Below are 23817 nucleotides of genomic sequence, written 5' to 3' on the forward strand. Positions count from 1 at the left end.
AAGAAGAAGAGAAGAAGAGATTGGATTTATACCCCGCCCTTCACTACCCAGAGGTGTCTCAGAGCGGCTTACAAACTCCTTTCCCTTCCCCTCCCCACAACAGACACCCTGTGAGGTGGGTGGGGCTGAGAGAACTCTGACACAAACTGCTCTTTTTCAAGGACAGCTGTGCCAGAGCTTGTGACTGACCCAAGGTCACATCAGCAGGTGCAAGTGGAGGAGTGGGGAATCAAACCCGGTTCTCCCAGATTAGAATCCGCACACTTAACCACTACACCAAACTGGCTCTAGATTGCAGAGGACACCAACAGGGTATTTGGGGCTTCCAAATGGGCCAGCGTCCTGGGCGATCATTAGAGAGGAAGTGCCCCCCTGATCCTTACCAGCCTGGTTGGTAGTGATGTTGACTGAAGCAAACTGCGGCGAGAAGGGGCTTTGGTCGGTGACACCGTTCACCGCCTGGATCTCAAAGGTGTACTGGGTGTGGGCCAGCAGGTCGCTGATGTAGACGCGGGGTTCCGTCAGGCCCAGCTGGCGCGGCGTGAATTGCACGTTGTCCCCGCAGCGGGTGCAGGCCCCCCGACCCGAGCCGCAGCTCTTGCAGATGATGTTATAGACCAAATCCTCACGCCCCCCCGAGTCCCGGGGCGGGCCCCATTCCAGCATCAGCGAAGTCTCGTTCACGCTAGAGATGACCGCCTGCGGGGCTGATGGGATGGCTGTGGGGAGGACAGAGAGAACCGGAAAGTGAAAAGGCAAAAGAGCAGAGGACCTCCTTTCCCCCAGACAGTGCGAGCAGGTCCGGAACATTTGGTAGGACAATCCTCCCCACCCGTTTGTCCCTGGCTCAGAGGCATCAGCCACACGATAAGACTGCATGCACACATCACCTGCCCCTAAATCCACACAATGAGCAAGACCAGGGTTCTGGTACAAGATATGCCCATTAGGCTATTCACATGGAGGCTTCGTCGTGTGACTCAGCCCCACACGAAACCACGAAGGATGAGGCCTACACCTCCACCCCTCCCTCCCTATTGGGGGCAACGTACTGGTGCAGGGCATGTCCAGTGGATCGGAATCTGCCCGATAGTAGCTGTTGCGGCAGACGCAGTTGGTGGCGCCTTCTGACGTCGTCCGGCTGTTGATGGGGCAGTGAACGCAACCCTCATCCCCCTGATTGGCTTTGAACGTCCCAGAGGGGCAGCCTGGAATGAAAGAAACAAACAAACAGAGAAAACAGCCCATCAAGAAGTGAAATCTAGGGAGGTGTGGGGCCTGCACATACTTTCAGAAAAAGCCACAATATCCACTTCTGAGCAATGACAACTGATGACTGCCAGGCACGCTCATAGCCCTGGGGACCTGCCCTCCTCCCGCCCCGAGATATTTCAGACCTCTTCTGTTTGCTGCTTAGAAGCACGCCAATGTGGCGCAGTGGTTAGAGTTTCAAGCTAAGACTGGGGAAACCCGGGTTCGAATCTCTCCCCAGCCACAGAGCTCACCAGGTGACGTTGGGCCAGTCATGCTTTCTCTCAGCCTAAACCTACCTCATCGAGCTGTTGTAGAAATAAAATGCCATACACCCAGGGGTCATTTCCTGCAGGAGCGTGCAGGAGCAGAGCTCCGGCAGTAAAGAGCCCAGGAGGCGGGCACATGCAACAAGCCCCACCCCCTACTCCCAGCAGCCCTCAGCCAGAGCAAGAAGCAGCCAGGTAAGTTGCAGTGATGTCAGGGGGTGTGGCATATGCAAATAAATTATGCTAATGAGTTATGCTAATGAGCTCCTGCACCTCTTTTTCTACGAAATGACCCCTGCATATACCTATGTCACCCTGAGCTTTGATTAAAAAAAACGAGACAGAGTTAAGAAGTGATAAGGAAAACAAAACAAAACAAGCAAGCAGTATTTTGCTCAGTCATCCACCAAGAAGCAAACATACCTCTGCCTTCCAGTATTTTGGCTACTCTATACAAAGCACTGGGATAACTGGCAAGTTCTTATGTTAAAGTGTACATAATTGCTTACCATTTTAGGAATACATAATGCAAAACTTGGAAACCCACAGACTATCTGAAATCAGGCTCCCTGTGTCCTACCTAGATTCCTCCTCATGTCACCTTTGGCAACTCAGTACGCAATTTCGGGTCACAAGAGAGGCAGGAGTGGGTTCCAGGTGTCCAAGCAATCTCCAGACTATAGAGATCAGTTGCCCTGGACGAACAGGCAACTTTGCTGGGTGGACTCCATCATATACTATAGTCTTGGAGAAACTGAATTCCCTCCACAGGCACCACCCCCAAGTCTCCAGGAATTTCCCAAACCACAGCTGGCACCCACTGGCACAGGAAGGGATGTGGCGTCACATCCTCTGCTTGCCCACACCTCAACCCATGCTTCCAAATGCTCTGCACTGCGGGAATCCCAGCTTATTTTGAAAAAGAAGGCAGAGGAGGAGGAGGAGGAGATTGGATTTATACCCTACCCTTTACTACCTCAAGAAGTCTCAGTGTGGCTTACAATCTCCTTTCCCTTCCCCTCCCCACAACAGACACCCTGTGAAGTAGGGGGGGCTGGGAGAGCTCTTTTGAGAACTGCTTGTGAGAGTACAGCTCTGAAAGAACTTGTGACTGACCCAAGGTCACACCAGCAGCTGCATGTGGAGGAGTGGAGAATCAAACCCGGTTCTCCCAGATTAGACTCTGCGCTCCTAACCACTGCACCAACCTGGCTCTCATTTACAGACCATCTTTCAATTAAAAATGAACGAATAAAAGTCCTCAAGGCAGTTTACAGCATACCTAAGAGATACAACAAAGCCATTTTAAAAAATAAAATAAATCAAAACTATCCACCTCCGCTTCCAGACTTTGGTCCCACGGTGCCATGAACTGGTGCTGCTCAAACAGCCCAACTCAAACCCACCCCATGAAGCCAGCTGTTCGCCGCTCTTGGGGGAAGGAGTTCCACAGTCTGAGGGGGGCAACGGTCCAATAAGCCCTCTGCTGGGCTCTTGCCAGTTCCCACGTTTCCAAAGGGGAGGGCCCTCCAACAGAGCTCCCCGCACTGGCCGGTTCTTTGCATCTGCGTGCTCCCCTTCTGGCAGAGAGCCCTGGCGGAGCCCTGGCCTTTGCATTGTGTGTCTGTGTGCGGGGGGAGCAGACTTTCCTCTGTGTAACACGAAGACCCTCTTGCTCCCTCGACAGCCCAGGCAGTGCCAGTAAAAGCGATCACCTTACTTCTTTCCCCCATCTCTTAACCCCTTCACAATCCCGTCTCTAAGTCCGTCAGACCTCAGGGGCTGAAGATGGGCAGCCTTTCCCCTTTCGGCCGGAGCAGCTGCGAGGCAAAAAACGAAATCCTCAACCCCCCAACCCTAAATTGGTTCAAGAGGAAGGACCCACGCACACCTGGCCCGGGTCCTGGGGCCTTGTCCCCCGGCAACAGCTGCAATGCCAGCTTCAGGGCTCTCCTCGACCCTTTCCCGCTGCTTGTCAATGTGTCAGTCAAGCGATTTTACTTTGGGCCCGCTCTGGATCTTGTCCAGCCGGATGACTGTCAGGGACTACGCCAGGGGTGGGTTGAACTTGCTCAGTGGAGAACAAACGTCAGATGTTTGAGAGCCGCAAAAACAGGAGCAAAGATTACACATTTTTATTTTTAAAAATATGCAGCTCTGCTTTTGATTACCATTAATCATGAGACTGCCAAAAATAAAAACAAAAGGGGTGAAAACAGATATTGATAATGCTATTTGTTTGCTAATGATATTGATTTGTCTAAGAGAGAGAGAGAGAGAGAGAGAGAGAGAGAGAGAGAGAGAGAGAGAGAGACAAAGAAAGCAAATAGATGGGAGTAGGGTTGCCAAGTCTGACTTACCTTGCTGGCGGGGGACTCTGGGGTGGCTCCCGGTGTGTGCGCACGCCGCATGCACGTCACAGGGAAGTGACGTCATGACATCGGGCATGCTGGGGGCGGGGCCATGACCATAAAAGGGAAAACCATAGAGTTTTCCCTTCTATGGCCGTGGCCCCGCCCCCAGCGTGCCCGGTGTCATAACTATTTGTGGGAATTGCCTGGGGTGTGCACCTTCCAGCAGGCCATGTAACATATCCCTGGTTTTGACACACATATGAGAATGGGGAACACAGAGGAATATGCTGCAAATGAAAACTGGAGAACTTCAACTTTAGGGGTGAAAGGCAGCAATACTTGCCAGCTTCTAACCTTCTTTTAAGAGAAAGAAAACACGTGATCCCTCCTCCCAAATCATTCAGGCATTTTTTGAGATCTTAGAAGTTCATTAGAGGGCAATGGGGGGATTTATAATACCCTACAGCAGAGATGGCAAACCATTTAGAGACCGAGTGCCCAAACTGCAACCCAAAACCCACTTATTTATCGCAAAGTGCCAACTGAAGTTTTACTTTAGAAAAAACAACCCATACATTAACTTAAGATGATCCAAACAAAGTAAGGAACGCAATCCCAAATGCTTTCATTTACTTAAAATTATTTGGCAGAGAATTCCACACTTTAACGATGGTCTGGGCCTGGCTGGGGCGATGGCACACGTGCCCACAGAGAGGGCTCTGAGTGCCACCTCTGGCACCCGTGCCATAGGTTCGCCACCACTGCCCTACAGGTTCCTCCCCTCCCAACTCACTCCCTGCAATGTATGTAGAGCAATTGTGGTGTAATGGCTAGAGTTGAAGAAGAGGAGATTGGATTTATACCCCGCCCGTCACTACCCATAAGAGTCTCAGAGCGGCTGACAATCTCCTTCCCCTCCCCCTCCCCACAACAGACACCCTGAGGTAGGTGGGGCTGAGAGAGCTCTCTCGAGGACTGCTCTTGAGAGAACAGCTCTGAGGATCCACACCGTGCCCTGGAAGCTTGCCGGGTGACCTGAGGTTGGTCACAGACCCACTGCCTAACGTACCTCACAGGGTTGTTGTGCAGACAAGACGGAGGAGGGAAGCATTATGTTGCGAGCTGCTTTGGGGGCCCCTTAGGGGGAAAAGCAAGGCATAAATCGCTAAACAAAAAGAACACGTGTCTCTGGACTTCAGCTCTTTGATCCTTTCCCCCGCTGCCCTTACCAAAGAATTCTGATTAAGACGGGTAGCCGTGTGAGTCTGTCTGCAGCAGTAGAAAAGAGCAAGAGTCCAGGAGCACCTTAAAAGACTAACAAAATGTGTGGCAGGGTAGGAGCTTTTGTGACTCACCACCACTGAGTATCTGAAGAAGTGAGTAGTGACTCATGAAAGCTCATACCCTGCCACAAAGAATTCTGGAGAGAGAGAGGGAGGGGGGGGGGGGGGAAGCAGCCCAATTTGAGATTTGCAACAAGTCAACACCCAAAAGGGAAACAGATGGGAAAAGATTTTAATCTGCATAATTTGCTTTCTGCATTGATCTTGGGGTTTCTCGATGCAGAGCTGGGGAGGGAGAAATCTTCCCTGACACCAAGCGCTCGGCTGTCCATCCTGCCAGCCGCTGGGCAAAGACAGACTCTGCGTCTGATCAGCTTAGCTCGGAAATACCTTGTTGTGACTGTCTTCCAGGATGGGTCGCAAAGCCGCAACGTGCTTGAGACCGCGTTCGGTATGCTGCCCCCAAAGAAAAGAAAAAACTACAACCCCGTGTGGTTAGCAAGCATTTCGGGGTGCTCCTCAATGCATCCATAGTCCCCTCCCCCGTGGTGCTGGAAGGGTAAAGTGAGCAAGGGATATGGGGAAAGCGATGCAACTGTTGCGTGCACGATACACTGAAGTTACTCAAATGCAAGAGTGGTTTTCCCCCAAGTATGCCATCCCCCCCAAAAAAACAGGTATTCATCTTATATTTGCATACAAATCAAATCAAAGTTATGTCCAATGATAATGTGTTACTGTGTTTTTGTGAATAATGTTTTTGGTGATAATGATGCTGTTTTTGGTGCAGTGGTTAAGACCCTGGACTCTAATCTGGGAGAACCGGGTTTGAGTCCCCACCTCCTCCTCATGCAGCTGCTGGTGTGACCTTGGGTCAGTCACAAGTTCTCTCAGAGCTGTTCTCTCAAGAGCAGACCTCGAAAGAGCTCTCTCTCAGCCCCCACCTATCTCTCAGGGTGTCTGTTGTGGGAGGCGAAGGGAAAGAGAGAGCTCTTTCGAGAACTGCCCTTTCAAGGACAGCTCTGACAAAACCATGGCTTGCCCAAGGTCATCCAACAGCTGCAAGTGGAGGAGTGGGGAATCAAACCCGGTTCTCCCAAACTAGAGTCCACGCACTTAACCTCTACACCAAACTGGCTCTCATTAGGACATCCTCATTAGGAGTAAATGCACCCGAATTGCTGTCTCCATGCTTTAATATTCTTGCAAGGTTGCACTGATGCCTTTAACTGATTTTGCATTCTCACACACATTTGTATGTTGTAAGCAATGTTCCCTCTAAGCTGTGGAGTCTTGTGAGCAAAAATTCTACTTTGTGAGCGGCTGACCTTAAAGCTGTGAGCGAGCAAGTTGGCTTCTGCATAAATTAGTTTGCTCTGGAGCCGTCTTTCCTGAGCTGAGATAAAAATGTGTGCGCCAGAGGCTAAAAAACTATGAGCTAGCTCACACTAACTCAGCTTAGAGGGAACACTGGTTGTAAGCAATCTCCCCCCCCCCCCCATGGCTTTAGGATTAGTTTGATGTGCAGACATGGGCATAGGAAGCCGTTCATGGCATGGAGGGGAATACCTCCCCCCTCCATCAGTCGTTCAGCAACTCTCACGCCCATCCCCTCCGGCAGCTATCAAGTAAAAACGCTGGGAGACCTGTGGTTCAAATTCAGGATGACCATGAAGCCTGATTCTTTGCTCTTTGCGGATTCGGTTTGTACGGAGCACACGAGCACATGGCAGCTTATCTTCCAGGAATCTTCCCTGTCTCTCTACTGCTTTGGCTGAGCTGAGCCAGAACAAATCCCTGTGGAGTTGAGGAAAGGAATTCCCCACAGTTCTCACAGGTCAAGGTTATCTGGGGGACGGTATGGCTTCTCCTCGGAGGTTTCCAGCAACTGCAAGAATGAAAATGGGGTAGGGGAAGAGCCAGGCTGTATACTGCTCGGCAGCCCATTATTTAAACAGGGCACAAACAAATCAGTCAGTTATTTACAAGCCCTGCATCTTCTCTGTCCCTCAGCCAAGAGTTAATGGGTCAAGTGGATCAGATTCGGAACTGCCCATTCCGGCTCTTTCGAACTCACCCCCCCCCGCACAAATCAAACCTGTGCTCATTAATTTCTGAACCATTTCCTGTCCCCTCACACTGATATCTTTTCCACGGAGTGCGTGTGGCTTTCGGAGTTAGCCGCGTGTCAATCAAGCAGTCTCATACATAGAAATGACATCCTGGGTTATATACAAATTGTATATTAAAACCGTACAACCGCGCGCACATTACAAACAGATCTACAGAACTGGTCACGGAAGAGCAGGGAACCGAAACTAATGACAAAAGTATAAACGTGCAAGGAAAGAGAATGGGGGAAACTTTGGGAGGCCCTGGTGTTAACTCTTACACTGCCAACCCAGATCAGAGGCATGCCACTACTGCAGACACTATTATAACGACTAACCATCATGATAAAGTCACATGTGCCCCATACGGCCATGGGCCAGCATACTTACGAGACCGCCTCTCCCCATACGAGCCCCGGAGTGCACTGAGGTCCACAAAACCAACATCTTTTAGTGGTCCCCGGCCCCGGGGACGTCCGATTAGCCTTTTCAGCCCTGGCCCCCACCTGGTGGAATGAGCTCCCTTATAAGACCAGGGCCCTGCGGGACTTATTATGGTTCCACTGAGCCTGCAAGACGGAGCTCTTCCACCGGGCTTTTGGTTGAGGCAGCGGATGTCCCCCCCCCCAGCTTTTTTGGCCATTCATTCACCAGTGGCCTGATCCTGACTGGACATCTGATTGGATACTGAGGCCCCGGTGACACGGAAGATTTGCCGCGCTAAAGGCACGAATGTCAGGCGGCTTTTCGGGCGCGTGATCACACCGCAACATCTGGGAAGCGTAGTGCACCCGTGGCCAACTCGTGGCGTCCTGCCGAAGATGGGTAGTAAAAAAGTGCCTCGGAAAACGCGAGGCAGGGGCGGGTGTCTGATCGCGGGAGCTCTAGTATCCCATGGCATCCGGCGCCCGCCCACGTCCCATCGCAAACCGGATGTTTTTCTTAAGCGCATGCGCACAAACACCTGAGCCAACCATCCATGGCCCTGGGAGAGAATCAATTTCACCTACTGAACAGAGGGAAATAAAACTACCGCAACAGCTACTGAGCAGCTGCAGAGCTGTTCAACAAAATATTAGTCAGCAAAAAGGCAAGGAGGTCCAAGGCTCAGTGCCCAAATGATTGACACTATTGAAAAGAGCATGGACATTTGCCCAGCACACTTGCCAGGAAGTTTCAGCATCCCTAACCAGCAATGCCACATAGAGACCCAGTAAACTGGTATCTGATGAAGTGAGCTTTGGACCACAAAGGCTTATATCCTGGGAAAGTTAGTCTTTAAGGTGCTACTGGACTCTAATTTTGTTCTACGTTGACCTGGAATCACTGTTGATTTACAAAAGGTACAGATTGCCCCTCAATAGTTATCAAAGAAAAGAACAAATAGGTAAAATGCAATTTAAAAAAAGCAACAAATACAGAGACAGAAATCCAGCCAACAAAACAAACACGTTCAGCCACCTCATTCGTAACAGCCTGTTGGAACGAACATGTTTGCATCGAGGGCTATTTTTGGGCAGGAACGCACAAGAATGGAGTTCTGGCTGGCTTCACAGTTGGCCATGCCCACTACAGCCAAAACCTCTGCGTCGTGGCTACAGAGGGAAGGCCTGGAGAGTGACACACACCCCCGGCAACTTCAAGGTGGGCGGGCCAGGGGGGCCCCTGGAAGGATTGGGGAGGCATTTAAATGCCTCTCCGTGCCTTCCCTGGCCTGTCCAAGGGCTGGCTTGCCCGGGCTCCCCCCAGTCACGGGGGGCCCCGGCCAGCCAAGAGAATACAAGAACCCGTGGGCACAATACAAGAACCCGTGGGCACTCCATGAAATTGCTGAGCGGTCGGGTTAGAATGGATAAAAGGAAGTCCTTCTTCACCCAAAGAGTGATTAACACTTGGAATTCACTGCCACAGGAAGTGGTGGCAGCTACAAGCATGGACGGCTTCAAAAGGGAATTAGATAAGCATATGGAGCAGAGGTCCATCAGTGGCTACTAGCCACAAGGCATAGATAGGGACTCTGGGGCAAGTGATGCTCTGTCATCTTGGTGCTTGGGGGGGGGGGTCAACAGTGGGAGGGCTTCTAATGTCCTGGCCCCCCTGGTGGACCTCCTGATGGCACTGGTATTTCTGGCCACTGTGGGATACAGAGTGTTGGACTGGATGGGCCTTTGGCCTGATCCAACATTGGCATCTCTTATGTTCTTATGTTCTTATGGGGTGTGGCCTAATGCGCTAATGTGCTGAACTGTCAGGGTGTGGCCTAATATGCTAATGAGTTTCTGCTGTTGGGTGTGGCCTATTATGCTAATGCGTTCCTGTTGGGCTTTTTCTACCAAAAAAGCCCTGTTTGCATCCATCCATGAAAGGAGGAGAGAGATGATGAGGGGGCTTTCCAGAAGGATGGGGCTGCTACTGAAAAGGCCCTGCTCATTCCAGGTACCAGGCTGGGATCCACTGAATCCAATAACCTGAGCAATGCCTCGAAATTGACATGAGAGAAAATGCCCCTTGAGATACTAAGGACCCAGATTGGTCAATGTTTTATAACCTAAAGGAGAGGGCAGGAAGAGGCCAGTTGCTTAATTATTGTGCTTGGATCCTGTCTGGGTTGAGACCTACCCTTCCTCAGCTTGTGACTGCCTCTGCCTGGGCTACCAGAAAGAAGCCAAGGTGCAGCCAATCATCCTTCCACTGTGCCTTCCTTCAGCGCAGCTGAGAATCCCCTCCCAAGGAACATTTCATATTGAGTTTTTAATGTCAGTTCTATTGATTCCCGTGAACTGCTTTGGGATTCCTGTGGTTTTGAGCTTTGGGAGCCAAATTTTTTTAGCTGGGGGAAAAATATGGAATAAAAATATAATAAATGTCAGCATATTGAATTGGCACAGAAAAAACCACTGGATACCGATGCAAGCAAAGCGGCAGCATATGATGTGCCCGACTGCTGCCTTTCTAAGCCAGATGACAGCCGTCTGGAGCAGCCTTCAAGGGCAGCCCCACCCAGAGTGCACAGCGGTAGCCTAGTCTGGAAATCAGCAGAAGCTAGAAAAAGGTTGGATGTAGAGAGAGCTGCTCTGCCAGGCAGTTTGCCACTCGAGTGAGACAGGAGACGTCGCTGCACATGAACAGAGAGCAGTTCCCTACTAATGTACATAGGTTTTGCAACCAGATATTAGAACAAATCAAAGAATGCATGGGATGTGATATCACAAAAGACCCAGAAGCGGTCCTTCTCAAAGCTCGTAGAGAACGCATCATGATAATGCTGGCAGCTGCCAAAGCTCTTATAGCTTTGTGTTGGGAAAAGGAATCCCTCCCTAGCATAGAACCATGGCATATCAAACTTTGGGAGCATTGCTCATTAGATAAGATTTCGACTAACATACTTAGCCACGAAAACAGCACAAATCAAACAGATTTAATAGAGAAATGGTACCCATTATTAAGCAATTTCTGGACTGACTTACCCGATTATATCTTGACATTTTAGTATAGCCACTTTGGCTTTTCTCTGTCTGCCTCCTCCTCCTCCTAATTACCTTGTTTTGTGTATATGTTTTATATATTATATAGAAATTATGTTGAAATTGTACTCCTTCTATTAATATTGTGTATTTTTCCTAAAGAATATCCATCATATATTTATAAGGTTTTACAAACTGTGATCTCTGATCCAGCTGTATATGTGTGTTACTGTTATCTTAAAACATCTTCATCATGTTACATGCTAATTTGCTGTTTGCCCCCTGTCTATAAGTTTGAACCTTACCTTCTATTCCAATATATTTGAAAAATTGTGCCTTGCACACGAAAGCTCATACCTTGAATAAACCTTTGTTGGTCTTAAAGGTGCCACTGGACTCAAAATGTGTTCTACTGCTTTGGACCAACACAGCTGACCACCTGGATCTATATTACTGTTGTTTGTTATCTGCAGGGGTCATTTCCTGCAGGAGCGCACAGGAGAGGAGCTCTGGCAGTAAGGAGCCCAGGGCGCGGGCACATGCAACAAGCCCCGCCCCCCGCTCCCAGCAGCCCTCAGTCAGGCCATGAGGAGCAAGAAGCCGACAGGTATGTTGCAGAGGCCCCCGCCTGCCTTCAGGTACAAGCTCTCCCTCCTCTGTGAGGGCAGATCTGCACGTTCCCCCCCCCCAATAGCTAGCAATCCAAAACAGTCCAGTGGAGCCTGAGTGGTGGGTGTTGCCTTCTGACACACTTCCGGTGATGTCAGGGGGTGTGGCATATGCAAATAAATTATGCTAATGAGTTATGCTAATGAGCTCCTGCACCTCTTTTTCTACGAAATGACCCCTGGTTATCTGTTAATTTAGAGCATTATATTTTAATAAAGTATATAAACATATTTTTTTAAAAGACAGAGAGCAGTAGCGCTTATGAGACAAGCATTCTGTAAAGATGGCCAACTGCAGCGAACAGATACGAGCAGTGTTCCCTCTAAGCTGAGTTAAGTGTGAGTAAGCTCACAGGGTGTTTTTTTTAGCCTCCAGCTCACACATTTTTGTCTTGGCTCAAGAAGGATGGCTCCAGAGCAAACTAATGGATGCAGTGGCCAAAACGCTCGCTCACAACTTTCATGCCAGTAGCTCACAAAGGAGAATTTTTGCTCACAAGACTCCACAGCTTAGAGGGAGCATTGGATACGAGACCCTTCCTTGGACACCCTCTGCTGCCTCTTTCCTCCCTTTTGCATGTGTAGCAGTCCAACAAGGGAAGAGACATGGGCTCAGTGGTGGAGCACCCAAGCTCCCAGGCAGCTGCATATTCCTGGAGGAGGACAAACTAGTTAGCCGATTTCATCTATTATACACTTGTGCTCAAGGCTTTTTTTGTAGAAATAGCCCAGCAGGAACTCATTAGCATAATAGGCCACACCCCTGATAGCACAGCTCATTAGCATATTAGGCCACACCCCGTGTTACCAGAAGTGTGGTCATTCAGCCACACCCACCTTTTGCTTCTTATTCTGTTTACCTTGTTTGTTGTCAAAACCCAGGGCCTTTTTTTGTAGCAGGAACTCCTTTGCACGTTAGGCCACACACATCTAATGTAGCCAATCCTAATGAGTTTCTGCTGTTTGGTGTGGCCTGTTATGCTAATGAGCTCCTGCTGGGCGTGGCCAACTCCGGAGCCAGCCGGAACTCCGTTCCTGTGCGTTCCTGCCCCAAAATAGCCCTGCTTCTGCTGCCCTGAACTGGATGGTCCAGGTGAGCGCGATCCCATAAGCTCTTGGGAGCTAAGCAGGGTCAGCCCTGGTTAGTACTTGGATGAGAGGCCACCAAGGAAGTCCAGGGTTGTTACGTAGAGACAGGCAATAGTAAACCACCTCTGAACGTCTCCTGCTTTGAAAACCTTACAGGGTCACCATAAGACTTGAGACACACATATGCACTTGTCCTGTCTTCCTTCTCTTCTGCCATCTACCTAGCCAAACAACACGACACCTCTCCGGCACACACCAGCTCTTAATTATCCTCTCACTGCCTCTTCTCCACCTCTGAGGACTTGCCGTTTCCACCTCCTTCTCCTATGTTGTTTTGTGTACAGCAACCTTTCGCCAATAAACTCCTCCCAACCTGTATTCTTTTTTCCCCCTCTGTAAAGCACCACAAATACCAATAATAAATTAATGAACGACAATGCCTATGGAGACAGAGCAGGGCTTGGGGTGGGTAGCCAAAGTTGATGATGGAATGGATCATGTCCAGAAGGCCCTGCTGCTTGAATCCACCTATCCCTGACCTCTGCACTTTCCCCTCCGCTCCAGTCCATGGGGGGAAATGAGTTAAATTAATAAAAGATGGGGAAATTATGCGAACAGAGAACATTTGCCAGGTTACTAATATTGATATCATAGTATTCTGCCCTATGGGACATACAAGGCAGATTACAATATAGAAAGACACATTTTATTGTTCATTCCAAGAACAGTATAGGAATGAGCACAAATTCCTCATTCCCTTGTGGCTTTGCTCTCACTTTGCCCCACCTTCCACCCCCATCTGCCTTCCGGTTTAACTTGGATGGCTTCTCAAAATTAATTTTGGAACCAGTGTTATTTGCAGTTTGATGCAATTTTCGTGCAGATTCCTGACATGCTCCACAGCACATATGTGCACGCAGACACAGGAATCTTGATGTGACGGCCCAGTCACCTCCGGATTCTTCGTAGCTCTGTGATTTAATCAAACTGCATATGTGCATATATGCGTCAGTTAAATCACAGCACAGTGTTAATAAAATTCAGATTCATTTTCTGCACTGGGATTTAATCAACACAAATGGGCGCTGGTGTGAATCAATGGCTTACAAATTAAAAATAAAGAATGCCGCTAACTGGAAAAGGCAGCCAACTGCATATGAGCGGAAGTCTAAACAAAATGCAAAACTCACAAACAAGAGAGCGGTTGACTACTGGTGTGTCAGTGCTGGAAACAAGGTTAGTTAATTTGGGGCTGAAGGACAAGGTTCTGGGTGATTGTTGGAACTGGATATCTGGAGTATTTTTAATTGGAAAACCACAACTGTGGAAAGCTCTGATTTAGACTGGAGCCAATGTACAGGGAAAAGTTCACTGTACCTCTTTCACCAAGTCACTTACCTCCCCTAATATACTCCCCGAAGAGCTGCTATTTGGGGGTGACACAGAGGAAATATGAAGGCAACTGGTATGTTACTTTCAATGGGGCAAATCATAGCTCTATGGGACCACAAATTGAAAAAGAAACTCATTAAGGCAGTTCTTTTTTCACCTTTATTATTTATTTTGCCGATAAAGATATTATGTATAAAGATCAGACAAGATACAAGGATCAAAGGAATAAAAGCGGATGATACAGAATTTAAAATGAAAAGCTATGCAGATTATGTGGTTATAACAGTTTCTGATCCGGAAAAATCATTACAATATGTAATGGAACATATTGAGGAATTTGGATCCTTTTCAGGATATAAACAGGAAGAAGAGAAAAATCATAATAATAATTTTAACCCCACAACGAGAAGAAAATCTCTCCTTATATATAAAAGAGTTTTCGTGTCCCTCTTGCCTCAACGTTCCACACGCTTCCACAGCCTTTGGCTCCCTGGACTGTCACTCCCATGGTGTGCCAATCCAGTGCCTGGGTTGCTGCAGTCCTGCCCACCACAGAAGCAGCAGCCAGCGTTGCTGCCTCAGTGTGGTGCTAGACAACGAGCGGAAAGGATGCTCTGGTGGCCCAACACTGAGAAGACTGAGGCTCCCCCCCCTCCTGGCCCACCAGCCAAGGCGGGTGCACCAGGAAAGGCCTGGGAGGGAGCAGGGAGGCAGTTAAAGCCCTCCCTGTGGCCTCTTCTGCCTGCCTGCCAAAGCAGGCTGGCAGGAGAAGTGTCCCAGAGGCCCCTGCCCACAGAGGCAGGGGAGTCTAGAAGAGCCCAGGAGGGACCAGGGAGGAGTTTAAAGCCCTCCCTATGGCTTCCCCTGCCCGCCCGCCGAAGCGGGCGAGCAGGAGAAGCCTCCCAGAGCCCCCCCACGCCCCCTCCTGGCCTGCCCGCCGAGGCAGGCAACCACGGAAGGGCCCAGGAGGGGGGGCCCACCAGTGACTGCTGCAGGACCCCGCACTTACCCAGGCCGTATTCCTAGAGCTTGTTGCATTCCTTTTTGCAATGGGCCTTTCTCCTAGTATTATAAAAAGTGCAGAATGCATGACAGACACACATTCTATTAAATATCTGGGGATAAATGTGACCAGGGAAAATTGCAATCTTTTTTTTAAAGAAATAACTATCAGACCTGGAAATGGATACAAGCAGATCTATTCAGATGGGGTGAAAATTAAAACTCTCATGGCTAGGAAGAATTTCAGCAATCAAAATGACCGTATTGCCAAAATTAAATTTTTTATTCCAAATGTTACCTATATAAATATCCTATGTTATAGTCACAGATTTTTACATTTAAGTATGCCACTGTTGGTTTTATCCCATAATCCTTTTTTGTTGTTGTTCAGTCGCACAGTCGAGTCCGACTCTTCACCAACCCATGGAACACATCACACCAGGCCTTCCTGTGTTCCGTCGTCCTCCAGAGTTTGCTTAAGTACATGTTTGTTGCATTGATACCACTGTCTAACCATCTCATCCTTTGCCATCCCCTTCTTCTTTGACCTTCCATCTTTCCCAGCATCAGGGTCTTCTCCAGTGAGTGCTCCCTTCTCATTTGGTGGCCAAAGTATTTGAGCTTCAGCTTCAGCATCTGGCCTTCCAGGGAACAGTCAGGGTTGATTTCTTTTAGGATTGACTGATTTGATCTCCTTGCAGTCCAAGGGACTCTCAAGAGTCTTCCATATTCCTTATTTGAATGTTTTTATGTAAAATGACTGAGTGTGCTGGTTGTTGACTGTAACAATAAATTTGATTTGATTCGATATACACAGAAGAAAGAACATTGACAGAGTGGCAAAGACAGATGGATAAATTCATTTGGGCCCCGGTCACACGGGAGGTTTTGGCCCAGAAGAGGGATGGATCAGGGGCGCAGCAAACGGGCGCAAGCACACCGCAACATCTGGGAATCGGCGTGCACCCGTCCCCGATCCGTCCCTTCAGGCCTAAACTGCGCAGTAAAAAAAAAACCAACAAAAAGGTAGCACCAACCGGAAACGGCGCAGCAAGCGCGGCCATCGCCGCACTGGAGCGCCTGTCTTCAGGAGCATTCGAGGCTCCCAGCCGAACTGCGCATGCGCACACATGCGCAGCCGGCTGCCTCGTGCTCCCTTCCGTGGCTCCCCCCCCCCCGGCATTTGATCGTGCCGGGGAGCAACTGCGCGGCAGCTCACGGGATCTGTCTGATCCCGCCACCGCGTGTCTCTTTTGGTGCGGCTTTAAAAAGCCGCACTTTGGCCGCATCAATTTCCCCCCGTGTGGCAAGGGCCTTGGGATGGCAAGAAACCAGGAACAAGTTTTAAAATACTCCATGATGAGATAAAGAGAGGAGGCCTAGCAGTTTGGTCTGGATTGTGGACTGGATTAAAAACCCAATAATAAAACTTGAATCAGCAGACTTAGATGAAGGTCTACATAATTATTTATGGATAAAGAAATCAACTAAAATGATCATAATTCGAGAGTCATATAATCAAAGACAGAGAATATGGTTTGCATGTTGGAATTTATGGAGCCTCCCAAACTCTCCTCTCAGGTCCCCAACAGAAGCCTACCATGATATTTAAACGCAGGAGAAATAAAAGTGATTTTTTTAAACGTACAGTAATATGGTAAATGCTCAGGGGAAACTTAAATCCTGGCAAGATATCAGAAATGAAGGAATTAACATTCAACATTCAATGGTTACCATATTATCAATCAACTTCAAGACTAAAGAAGATTATCAACATGGAAAGTGGAACTTTAAGAGAGATGACTGAATTCAAACAATTGGTTATAAAACAGAAAGATCATTTATTACAATGGCTATATAAATTATTACTTCAGTTTGAAACAAGAAGAAGAGCAAGCGAAAAAAATGCATGATTAAATGGATGCAGAACTTTACAGAACAAAGACCAAAGCAACAATGGAAACAAATATAGGAAAAAAGAAATTCAGTTCCCAGCCAGTCAGGCATTAGGAGAAAATTGGTATAAAATATTTTTCAGATGGTATATAACCCCAAAGGATATCAAAAAATAAACAAAAACTACAAAGGAAAATGTTGGAAATGTCAGGACACAGATGGAACTTTCCCCCATATTTGGTGGACTTGTAAAAAGGCAAAGAGATATTGGGATACATGAAAAAATCCAGAATATATTAAAATTTTAATTTGCCATGGGAACGAAGAACATTCTACTAGGAAGAGATATTTGAATATATAGTGACAGCCGCTAGAATAATTTATGCAGCAAAATGGAAATCAGACATTTATACAAGCTTAGAAGAACAGAAAAATAAACTTACTGATTGTGGAGTAATGGCGAAATTAACAACTTGCCTGAGAATCAGATTAATTTCAAAATCTGAGGAGGGATGGAGTGTTTATGCTTATTATGCAAGCAGGAGGTACATTTAAAATGTGAAACAGTTTAAAAATTAGAATGAGGAACAATTTAAAAATTGTATATAAATGTAATTGCAAAGCATATGAAGGTTCTATAAGATAAGGCTGAATGAGAACTAGTTGATCATAAATGTATAAGGAAACAAAATATTCATTTTAGATATATAATTGATTTTCCTTAAACTCTGTTATATTAAAAGTTAGAAATAGTAAGTAGAATTATGAAATATGCAATCTAGAATATGCAGTAATGATGAAATTAACAATATAATTGTAAAATAGATCAATTATAACATTTGAAATTGAAAAGGTTTTAAGTAAGGATCACTGTATTCCATAGAAAAGTCCCAACAATTGTGATGAAGGGTATATTGAGAAGAAACAATTTTTATTCTTTGATATATTTTGCAATGTGTAATAATATTTGAGATATCTGACTTGTTTTATAATCCCTTATTATGGATCAGGCACTACCGTATACCCTATATAATGGATTAAGCACTACCCCAGGGCTATTTTTGGGCAGGTATGCACAAGAACGAAGTTCCAGTTGGCTTCAGAGTTGGCCATGCCCACTACAGCCAAAACCTCTGCATGCGTGGCTACAGAGGGAAGGTCTGGAGAGTGACCCCCCCCCCCGGCGACTCCAAGGCAGGCGGCCCAGGGGGGCATTTAAATGGCTCCCCGTTCCTTCCGTGGCCTGTCTAAGGGCCGGCTTGCCCAGGCTCCCCGCATTTGCGGGGCACCCGGGCAAGCCAAGGGAAAGCAGTTTAAACAGCCTTCCCTTCCCTTCAAGGGTGGGTTTGCAGCCATGAGGCGCCCAGGCAAGCCAAGGGAAGTCATGGGATGTGGCCTAATATGCTAATTAGTTTCTGGTGTTGGGTGTGGCCTATTATGCTAATGAGTTCCTGCTGGGCTTTTTCTTAAAAAAAAAAAAAAGCCCTGCACTACCCTATACTTTGGAATCTGTTTTATTTACTTAGAGACAATGATCCTAAGATTACTTCAACAGTAGAAAAAAATGTCCCAGTCCTCTTATCTCTTGCAACTAAAAAAATGCAGTACACAAAATGTTTCTGCCACTCAATGTTTTGTAAACCAATGAACTTCTAAGGAAAGGAAAAGGAAAAGGAAAAGGAAAGGAAAGGAAAAAGGAAAGGAAAGGAAAGGAAAGGAAAGGAAAGGAAAGGAAAGGAAAGGAAAGGAAAGGAAAGGAAAGGAAAGGAAAGGAAAGGAAAGGAAAGGGCCCCAGAACTCCAAAATCCAGAGAGAGATGTTGATAGGGACAAATGGCAGAAGCATCCTGAAAAATCACCCTTATGATAAACATGTTCTTTGCCGTGGTGGCCACCTCGAAACCCAGAACCACGAGGGCAAGGTCAGCTAACAACTCCCCAAACCAGGAAAGAAAGAAAAAAAATCAATTTTTTAAAACTTTGAATTTTTAACTTTCAAGAAAAATTCCCATCCTTTCTGAGAAACTTCCCTCGTCTGCGGTTACGGATTCCAGAAGAACAGCATCACAGCGGGTCCGTCCGGCAGATCCCTGCTCGTGGCTTTGGCACCTGCCCGGTGGTGACCAATGAACCGTTTTGTGCCTCCATATCCACGCAGCCTAAGAGCCCCGGTTACATATCCAATATCTCCGTGGGGAGGCGAGGGGGGGCGGCATGGAGGAGCTGGCCTCATGCTATTCTATAGAATAAGTACAACCCAGTCCTGGAAACCAGAAGTGTTTGATTCCAGGGAATTGCCTTCCAGGAAAGAGCGCGGCCAGAGTTCTTTGCCAACAGCCACTCTGGAGGCTAGACAGGCTCCCTCCGTTCCTACACAGACCCGAGAGGAATGGCTCTGCTCCTCTGAAATGTTTACGTCTCACGTCTGAAGGAGGAAGAGGGTTCCCCCCACAACAGAGCACACTGACTTGGGACTTCAGAGGGCCTTTTAAAATTCAAGAGGCCTTGTGTGTGTGTGTTCCCCCCCCCTCTATAAAGTCTTCTGAAGTAGAGTCCTAAACCAACTTCCTGCACCAGACCAGGAGACAGTCAGCAATTCCTGGCCAGCTGTTCTCCAGAAGGAGTTCTCACATCCCCCCAGGTGTTTTTCTTTGGGTTTTGTGTAAACTGTTGGTTAAAAGTGCCTTTTTGCCTGAGCACTATTAGGGAGGCCGGTGAAATCAAGAGTGGGGACATCAAAGCAGGCCTGATGGAAACCCCCGTAATCCCATAAATCCTTCTTGCTTTAACTGGTGTTAAAACAAAGATAATCTTATCTGGAGACTCTATAAAACAGAGAGGATAGGATAGGCCTGATTTAAAATAAAAAAACACAAAAAACACAAACCCACCTCTTTAAAAGTATCGTAAACCTGACTAAATACCAGGGTCTTGAACCACGGAAGATCTCGAATCTGAAAGGGGGACGAGAGTTTCCAGTGCAAAACTTGCCACTGTGGTCTGTACTTGAGAATGGGGGGAGTGAAGGGGAAGGGACGGAGCAAACTGGAAGAAGTTAGGGAAGGAGCGGGCACTGCACCCTCTGAAAGGGACTTCTCAGATCAAGGAGCCATAGCAGGGAGTGTTCCCTCTAAGCTGAGTTAGTGTGAGCTAGCTCACCGTTTTTTAGCCTCCGGCTCACACATTGTTGTCTTCGCTCACAAAGGAGGGTTCCAGAGCAAACTAATTTATGCAGTAGACAAATCACTCGCTCACAACTTTAATGCTAGTCGCTCACAAAGTAGAGTTTTTGCTCACAAGACTCCACAGCTTAGAGGGAACATTGTTCCCAACCTAAACTGGCAACTCTGTCCCTGAATGCTTATTTGGAGTGCCACAGAGAACTGGAAAACATCACAGGCAGGGACGGATCTACTACGAAACTGGTGAAGATTAAGCTTCAGGGCCCCTAATCCTGGAGGCGCCCCGAAGCAACTTTTTTCTTTTAAAAATGAGTTAATTTTTCAACAAAATTGATGGAGTTTTTAGCGACAGAAGCGTACGCCAGTGGGTTGGAGTGCTGAATATTGACCTTAGAATCTGTGTCTGTGTCATTGGTCAGATTTCAAAATTTTCTCGGCCACTCGCAGCACTGTTGCCCTGGTGTTGCCAGTTGAGAAGGGACTCCCATAACAGTTCAGGCTTCAGGGTCCCAAAAAAGTAGGCCCGTTACTGATCACAGGGCTGTTGGCCTAGGGAAATGGCTGGCGGGAAAAGGGTGAAGAATCCCATCTTGTTCCAGTGCTTCCTCACTCAAAACTACCCTCTCCGTATGCTGCTTTTCTTTACAAAACCCAGATCCCTGGGCGTTTTGTTGATACGCAACATGTTGCCTGGCTCATGTAAGTCTCCCGTTCCACTTGTCCTTCATCTAAGCTGGAAAGCCCCCTCCCCGCCCCGGTGGAGGTCCCCCCACTCTGTTCTCTGCCCCCCAAACATGTCTCCCAAACAAAGTGACTTAATATCTCAGTGCAGCTCGGGGAGCTGACATTAACGAGCAGCTAATTAACACCAACAGATCTTGACAATTCCAGTGTCGGAGCCCCTAATTAGTCTCACATTCTGCTTTAATCAACTGTCCCTGTCACGGTTTTAATTTAATTTCTGGATCTGGGCTGGAGCGCTCCGGCGGCAGCCCTGGAATGCCGCGCTGCCAAGGGGGAGATGGGGGACTGCCGTGCCCCCGAACCTGCAGACCGGCGGGGAAGCGGCCGGGGACTTGGAGCATCATCCAGTGCATCACCACGATCATTGTTAAGACCGGCTTTTCAAGCCAAGAGTGGCCAGAGAAGCTGGCCAGATGTCTTCGCTGAACTAGAGCCAGGATCTGGTGCTGAAGCAAGCACTGAGCCTGGGGCCAAGCCCCGAGATCCAATTACGCAAATATTGTCTATGCTCCATCTTGGTTTCCTTTGCCAGGGAACGGCTCCGCTTAGCCCTTCGTACATGGCACGGCAACTGATCGGGAAGGAGCAGCCACAGTTGTACAAGGAGTTGGGCTGATAACGATCACTCCCTTTATTTTCCTCCCTCCTTTCCTGCAAGGAGCTTGGCTCTCCTGCTCTGTCTTCACACCAGCCTTATGAGGTAGGCTAACATGAGAGTGAGTGACTGGTCCAAGATCCCCCAGCGAGCCTTCGTGGTGGTTAGAGAACTTGGACTTTGGTCTCCCAGCTTGGTGTAGTGGTTAGGCGAGCCAGATTGGTGTAGTGGTTAAATCTGGGAGAACCAGGTTTGACTCCCCACTCCTCCACGTGCAGCTGTTGGTGTGACCTTGGGTCAGTCACAAGTTCTCTCAGAGCTGTTCTCTCACGAGCAGTCCTCGAGAGAGCTCTCTCAGCCCCACCTACCTCACAGGGTGCCTGTTGTGTGGAGGGGAAGGGAAAGGAGATTGTAAGCCGCTCTGAGACTCCTTCAGGTAGTGAAGGGTGGGGTATGAACCCAATCTCTCCTCCTCCTCCTCCTCCTCCTGCTGATCTAAGCACTGGCCCACACAAAATCTGCCTGGGAATGCAGAATGAGTAGAGCCAGCCAGCACCCAAGTCCCCAGTGCCCTGGGAGAGGCAGCCCTGGGGTTGCCCTCTGCCCCTTCTCTGGATTCTTGCAGAGCTAGTGTCGTGCAATGATTTGAGGAGTGGGCCAATCTAGGTTATAGTCCCCACTTGCTGTGAAAAGTATTGGGTGGCCGTGGACCAGTCACCTTCCCTCAGCCTGGCCTACCTCACAGCATCGTGGCGAGGCTAAAATGGAAAAGCGGAGAACCGCGGGCACCATCCTGAGCCCCTTAGCGGAAAGGCAGGGCAAAAAATGCCATAAGATTAGAACTGGAGTTGCATTCTGTGGTAGGGTTGGTCTTGCTCACCTCTGCTCCTTCCCTTGGCATTGACACTACCTTCCCCTTCCTCCCCTTCTCCTCTGCCAGGTAGCAGGTAGGCAGCAGAGGTCAGTGGTCCCTCACCTGCCCGTGTGGGCAGGAACAGCTCCTAGATGTGGCCGCCACCTTCATTTTATCACTTGCTTCATTTACACTCTCCTTTTCTCCCCAGTGGAGCTGTGGTGGCTCAAGTGGTTAAGACGCTGAACTGCAGGCTGTGGAAGGTCATCAGACTTGGAAATACTCCACCCCCAATTAACTGTGCTGTGGCTCAGTGGCAGAGCATCTGCTTGGCATGCAGAAGGTCCCAGGGTCAATCCCCGGCATCTCCAGTTAAAAGGACCAGGCAGTCGGTGATGTGAAAGACCTCCTCCTCCTGAGACCCTGGAGAGCTGCTGCCAGTCTAAGTGGACAATACTGACCTTGGTTTGATTTATTAGATTTTTACCTCTCCCTTCCGGCCGAGGCTGGCTCAGGGCGGCTTACATAAGAGCAAGATGAAATTTCCAATAATACTGCATAAAATGATCAAACATCACTTAATACAGTAACAAAGCTAAAACTGTAAACATAATAACCTTGCAGCTTCATATGGATTCAACTCATCATCTATAAGTTTTCTCCGAGAGTTGTCCGGTGGAGGAATCTCCCTTTCCCCAGAGCTCTTTCTCTCTTCATCTTGGAAGGGAAAGTCTTGGATGTGCAAAGTGGGGGTGTGCTTGCCAGTTTGGTGTAGTGGTTAAGAGCGGCAGACTCTAATCTGGGAGAACCGGGTTTGATTCCCCACTCCTCCACATGCAGCCAGCTGGGTGACCTTGGGTCAGTCACAAGTTCATTCAGAGCTGTTCTCTCAAGAGCAGTTATTTCAGAGCTCTCTCAGCCCCACCTAAATCACAGGGTGTCTTGTTGTGGTGAAAGGAAGAGAAGGAGATTGTAAGCTGCTCTGAGACTCCAAATGTAAGGTTGGGTATAAACCCAATCTCTTCTTCTTCTGTGAAGCAAAGACCAGACTGCCCTTGGTGACCATGAGCTGGTTGCTCTTATCCTAACCTACCTTGCAGGGTCGTTGCAAGGATAAAGTACGTGCTCTACCCTGAGCTGCTCCTAGGAAGAGAGGGATAAACATGCATTGCTACACAATCCTCAGGACTGAGGGTTATGGCTGCCGCGGAAGCCCTCTCTGCTTTTTCGTGGTGGGAAGTCTGAGTTTATGAAAGGGTGGACTTCCCAACAGAGCAACGGGAACTGTCAGCAGAGAACTCGGTGGAATTAATGGAGCTCCCTGTGGGAGAGCAACAGGGCTTGTCCCAGAATGGGCCTCCTCTAAAAGCAGGTTAATTTGAACGTCCCCCAGAGCACTCGCCAAATTAATTGAGTGCAACCAGGCCCCTTCTGAACCGAGTTCACCCATCATTGATCTTCCGTATGTAGGGTTCCTCGTGATCGGCCGTGTGCCTGTGGGACTGCGATGCAAGAATTCATTTGGGTTTCTGGTACAGAGCTCTGTATCCCTTGGGACACATGAAATGCAAGTGGGTGTAATGAAGCCGAGCTATTCCCCCCCCGCCCCCAATGAAAAACAGCCTTGGGAAACTGAACTTTGGAGCAACCAGGGTGGGGAGCACA

The 23817-nt window shown here is 48.3% G+C and overlaps 1 protein-coding gene across 2 annotated transcripts in view; it reads right to left on the reverse strand.

The window, feature by feature from the left end:
- The window catches only part of EPHB2 (EPH receptor B2), a 132639-nt gene that overhangs the window by 52324 nt on the left and 56498 nt on the right, over positions 1-23817 (reverse strand). For both annotated transcript variants that reach the window (XM_015416530.1, XM_015416529.1), the window contains exons 3-4: positions 1053-1208; positions 384-719 (exon numbers count right to left, since the gene is read on the reverse strand). In XM_015416530.1, coding sequence (XP_015272016.1) covers positions 384-719; positions 1053-1208 — 492 coding nt within the window. The remainder of the gene's footprint in view (positions 1-383; positions 720-1052; positions 1209-23817) is intronic.

This window comes from Gekko japonicus, unplaced genomic scaffold (assembly GCF_001447785.1).
Source record: "Gekko japonicus isolate JY-2015 unplaced genomic scaffold, Gekko_japonicus_V1.1 scaffold2776, whole genome shotgun sequence".
NCBI lineage: Eukaryota > Metazoa > Chordata > Lepidosauria > Squamata > Gekkonidae > Gekko > Gekko japonicus.